Source organism: Bubalus kerabau, chromosome X (assembly GCF_029407905.1).
Source record: "Bubalus kerabau isolate K-KA32 ecotype Philippines breed swamp buffalo chromosome X, PCC_UOA_SB_1v2, whole genome shotgun sequence".
Classification (NCBI taxonomy): domain Eukaryota; kingdom Metazoa; phylum Chordata; class Mammalia; order Artiodactyla; family Bovidae; genus Bubalus; species Bubalus kerabau.
In genome coordinates, this window is record NC_073647.1 from 63,754,367 (window position 1) to 63,759,167 (window position 4,801).

General features: G+C 46.0%; 1 protein-coding gene across 1 annotated transcript; it reads right to left on the reverse strand.

Moving 5' to 3' along the window:
• Positions 1-1,532: 1,532 nt before the first annotated feature.
• On the reverse strand, positions 1,533-4,553 carry LOC129639071 (uncharacterized). The gene is made up of 3 exons (XM_055563937.1): positions 3,670-4,553; positions 2,721-2,919; positions 1,533-1,747 (listed from the first exon to the last, which is right to left on the reverse strand). Exons 1-2 carry the CDS (start codon positions 4,265-4,267, stop codon positions 2,762-2,764), a joined length of 756 nt encoding a protein of 251 aa, XP_055419912.1. The 5' UTR covers positions 4,268-4,553; the 3' UTR covers positions 1,533-1,747; positions 2,721-2,761.
• Positions 4,554-4,801: the final 248 nt, after the last annotated feature.

Genomic DNA, 4,801 nt, shown 5'->3' on the forward strand with positions numbered 1-4,801 from the left:
CTAACTAGCGAGCATTCAAGTGGCCTGAACTAAATACAGAAATAAGGCCTTCTATCCCAAACCCCTGGTTCTCTCCTCTGATCCTCGCTACTCTGCTCAAATAGCACTTTACAGTTTTCCTTCAGTAAGTTCCAGATATTAGGCCCATTTCTCCTTTCAATTTTCTTTAGATGAGGAGATATTTCAGACCTAGATCAAGGTACAGAGAATACTACACCCATGCAACCATCGCTCATCTTAAAAACAGAAGATTACAAATAAAATTTAAACCCATTATACCTCTCCCCAGTTGAAATCTCCCTCTATTGAATAAGATTTAACCACTGTCCTAAATAAGGTTATTGTTTTCATACACACCTTTCTGCATGCTACATATGTATGCATCACTCCTAGTTATACCTTTTACTACAAATATATGAACCTATAATCGATATAAGAACTATTGCATCTTTTTAAACTTCACATATGTATGGTATCATAATGCCTTTCCCCTTTCAGAAGTAGGTTTTATCTATTTGTCACTTCGACCCCTGAATCTTTGCCCCTTGCTATAAGCTGTATTTTGTCCCCCTAAAAAGATATGTTGAAGTTCTACCCCTTGAACCTGTAAATGTGACATTCTTTGGAACTAGGATATTTGCAGGTATAATAGTTAAGATGAGGTCATACTGGATTAGGGTGGGTCCTTAATTCAGTGTGACTGATATCCTTATGAGAAGAGAAAGGACAAAGAAACAGACAGGGGAAAACGCTATGTGACGATGGAGATGCCAACGACTGACAGCAACCACCAGAAACTAGGAGAGTGGCGTGAAACAGATTCTCCCTCAGTGCCTCCGGAAGGGACCACCCTTGCTGATACCTTGACCTCAGACTTCTGGCCTCCAGGACTGAGATAACGTATTTCTGTTGTCTTAAGCCATCTGGTTTGTGGCAATTTGTTACGGTAACCTTAGGACACTCACACACCCTTCTTTGTGTCTCAAGCCCCTGAGAATTCTAGTGTCTTCCTAAGTCCAGATCTTACCACCCTGTTTAGTTTACCTGCAACAGTGCCAAGTCAGTGAATTAAGGATGATCCTGCAGTGGGTGTAGTAAACCTTTCCCCCACTGCTCTAAAGCAGTGGTTCTGAAACTTCAGTGTGCTTCAGTAGCACCTGGAGGACTGTAAAACCCTGATGGCTAGCGGCCCACCCTCAGAATTTCCAACTCAGTAGGTCTGGAGCAGGGTCTGAGAATGTGCATTGCAAACAAGTTCCCAGCGGATGCTGATGCTGCTGTTCCAGGCAAGCTAGGTCATCCATCAGTTCCTTTCAATAAAATATAGTAGAGGCTAGGGCACCATCACACAAATTATTTACAATCGTATATTTTAATTTATTTGGGGCTGCAATAAAAGGATTTAAAACAGGCTTGACAAATAGCGGAAAGAAATCCCTTTCAGTGACAGTAAGGTGGGCCAAAATAAATAGAACAATGATAGATTTGAGTCAGTGGTATTTATGGGAAAAAAAAAAACAAAAAACTACGGCTTATTAGTTTCAAACAAGCTTTTATTTCCAATGTGAACAATACTAACAAATTATCTGTAAAATGTAAGAGTAAAGTCAGATGTCAGTAGTTAGTATCACTTTGGGGCATTGAAACTTTGCAACAAAATTAGTATTTCAGGCTAATGAAAACAAGAATATCCATGAAGAACAGATTCATCTTTTCTTTTGCTGTCTGCTTTTTCTATGCCTTCCCACTGTAGGATGAAATAAGAGCCAGTTAACAATTGTACCTGAATAACATGCAGTAACTTTCTAAATATGAGTCAACACTATGTACATCTGTTTTCTCAATGTTTTCTTCTTGTAACTCAGACCCTTGGTGATCAGGGTGCACCTCATTGCTCACGCAAAACTTATCTCCCTCTTGCCCACCACTATAAATGCTTGCTGTTTCCTTGAAAGGCCACACTGTGATTTAAATAAGTCATTCCACCTTGAAAACTGGTGTTCCCTTGCACAAATCATCCATCCCTTATATTTCCAGACCTTCAGTTTCCACATGTGTAAAATGAGGATGAGGCTTTATCAAACATCCACATGCATGAAAACTAAGAAAGAGTGAGAGAGTGAGTGAGAGAGACTAAAAGATGAATGAATAGAGGAAAGCGAAACAAAGATTTAATTACCAACTCAGTGACAACCAATAATATTACTGAGACTAGTTTCCTTTTCTTTTGAATAAAAAATCTAAATTGAACTAATATTTGTGAATTAATCCTGAAGTGCAGTTCTCTTGAAACCCTTAACATCTCACTACTTTGTAAGGAATCGCTTTCTCAAAGTCATTGCCAGTACAAGAGACTACAATTCTGTGGCCAGGTGATGATGACCCAGCTAATGCATGGCCTAGTCACTGTAGCTGCTGCTTCTGGTGACCATTCTCTAAACAAGCACTGGTCTCCATTTCCAGGTCTGGTAAATTTCCCATCTGTAGTAGACTTAAAGCTACAGGACAAAGGACTTGTGGCTATAAATGAAATACATTTCAGAACACACTGCCTCCTACATTATCTAGAATTCATTATTAACAATAAACTGTTTTTCCAAAATTAAATTTCAACAATTTTCTTATTTACTTTACAGAAGAAAAATTAAAAAATATAAAGCTGTTTTTAACAGGTATGTGTCAGGAATGGTTATGTCGTACGAAAGCCTATACAATAATACCTGTATTATCCAGAGCTGCTTTTTGCTGAGACCACATCCATTCAGAGTCCTTCACGTTTTTCCTTTCCAGCCTCTTCCTCTTCATCAGTGTTTTCATACTGATCCTCACCTTCATCATTGGGGCAAAGTGATGCAGACATTGGGGTCAAAAGTTGGCAGGGAAAATATCCCAACTGAAAATCAGCAGCAGAGTCTGGGCCTGAGAGAAGAGAAATAGGTTTAATAAAAGAAACAACAAATAATACCTGGATACATTTCTAGCCTCCCATCATGTCTGCTGCTTGACAATTTTCACAAACATTTTCCCCCTCTCTCCAGTAGATCGGCACACAGATCTCTCTGATTATTTCTGGCCCCTTTGGAGAAGGGATCTGAATCATTTGATACTGATACCATTTTGTATGGGTTTGTAGGAACTTCAATGGAAAAAAAATGCTCCTTTGACTTAAAGACAAATTCTATGGGGACGCTCACAGATTCCTCAGTCGCTGAAAAGTGCCCCTGTGCTATGTCATCATTTTCTCAGATCCTCCTACCGAGAATATTCACATTTGTTAAAGCCGTTGACCAAAAGGGAGGGATGCCACTTGTTTGCCTCTAGGTTGGTAGAAGGCAGCATGCTTTTTCTCGAGACCATGAAGGTCTACAGAACTGGGCTTCCACTTGTGTCAATTGTGCCCGGAGGTTTTTGAGAGTTCTGACCCACTGCGTGACAGCTAGAGACCTACCTGCCTTTGAGCTCAATGGCCCCACAAGGGCTCAGCCACCACTTGCCCGCCTCAGCCCCTCCGGGATCACAGGCCTCAACCTCCCAGTCTCAGAGGCAGCAGTCAGGGCTTCCTCGCCCAGAACTCGGCCTCCACTGCTGGTTCCTCTGTCTTCTAGGAAGCAACCCCCTCCGCAGGATCCCGCAGCTCCCAGGGTGGAGCGCCCTTCACCGGGTACTCACCCTGCAAGTCTCTGCCTCCCTCTCCCAGGTCTTCCTGCTCCTGAGGAGGCACCGGACCTTCTCCAGGCTCCGAGGGTGGCTGGGAGAGGCCCCTGGCCATCAGGCGGTCAGTGGGAGGCCGGAACAGGACATGTCTGTTGTTTTGGAAATTGTGTAGAAAGGAGTCGAGGTGACTCCGGAACAGGGGCCCAAACGTCTCCATGCAGAACCCAAGGCCTGTAACACCTGCCGCACCCTCCTGCTCCTTCTCGTCCTCCTCTTCCTCGCCCTCTCCAGACAGGTGCTCCTCCTCCTCCAAGTCGAAATCAATCTCACCCTCTTCCTTGTCCTCCTGCATCTCTACATCTTCCTCCATCTCCTCCTCCTGTAACGGCTGTCTACCACATTCCGCTTCCACTGCGGCCTGTGGCGAACCCTGCTCCCCGGGAAGGGCTCTGGAGACCTCCAAGGAAGCCAGAAGAGCCGTGGCCTCCTCGACTCCTTCCGTCCCCTCCCAAGCAGATGCTTGGACCCCAAAGAGACTGGGGTCGTGGCCCGCCCCACCACCAGCTCTATCCGGGCCACCTGGGATCCAATCGTTCTCCTCTGTGGCAGACATGGCAGGAGAGACGTGCCAGACAGTGATCGTCCTGCAGTGAGGTCTGTGGGGAAGATGGCGGCCGCCGGGCTGAGTGTTGCGCTGAGGAGACGCTGTTGGCAGTGGGACCGCGGGGTGGGGGTGGGGACAGCAGAGACTTCGGCTGCACAGGGAACAGGAGTCTGCGACTTGCTGGTGTGGGCCCCACAACAGGAATGGTGAGGGGGTGGCCCACAGACCGGCCCAGCAAGACCGAAGCTGAGCTGGCGGCGGACAAGGCGGGAAAGACCCTGATGGGCTGGCGACGGTAGGTGGAGCTGGAAGGGTCAACCGCGACCACTTCCTCCAGCGCCAGCTCTAAGCTCATTTGCCAGGAGGCAAGGATTGGCATGACCACCGTCCAATGAGTGATCAAGGCTTTCAGATTGCACGGAAGCCTTCCTGCACCAGGTCATACTGTGAGCCCTCAGGAGTCCCTTCCTTCACATTGCTGCTGCAGCTGTTGCTGCTAAGTCCCTTCAGTCGTGTCCGACTCTGTGCGACCCCATAGACGGC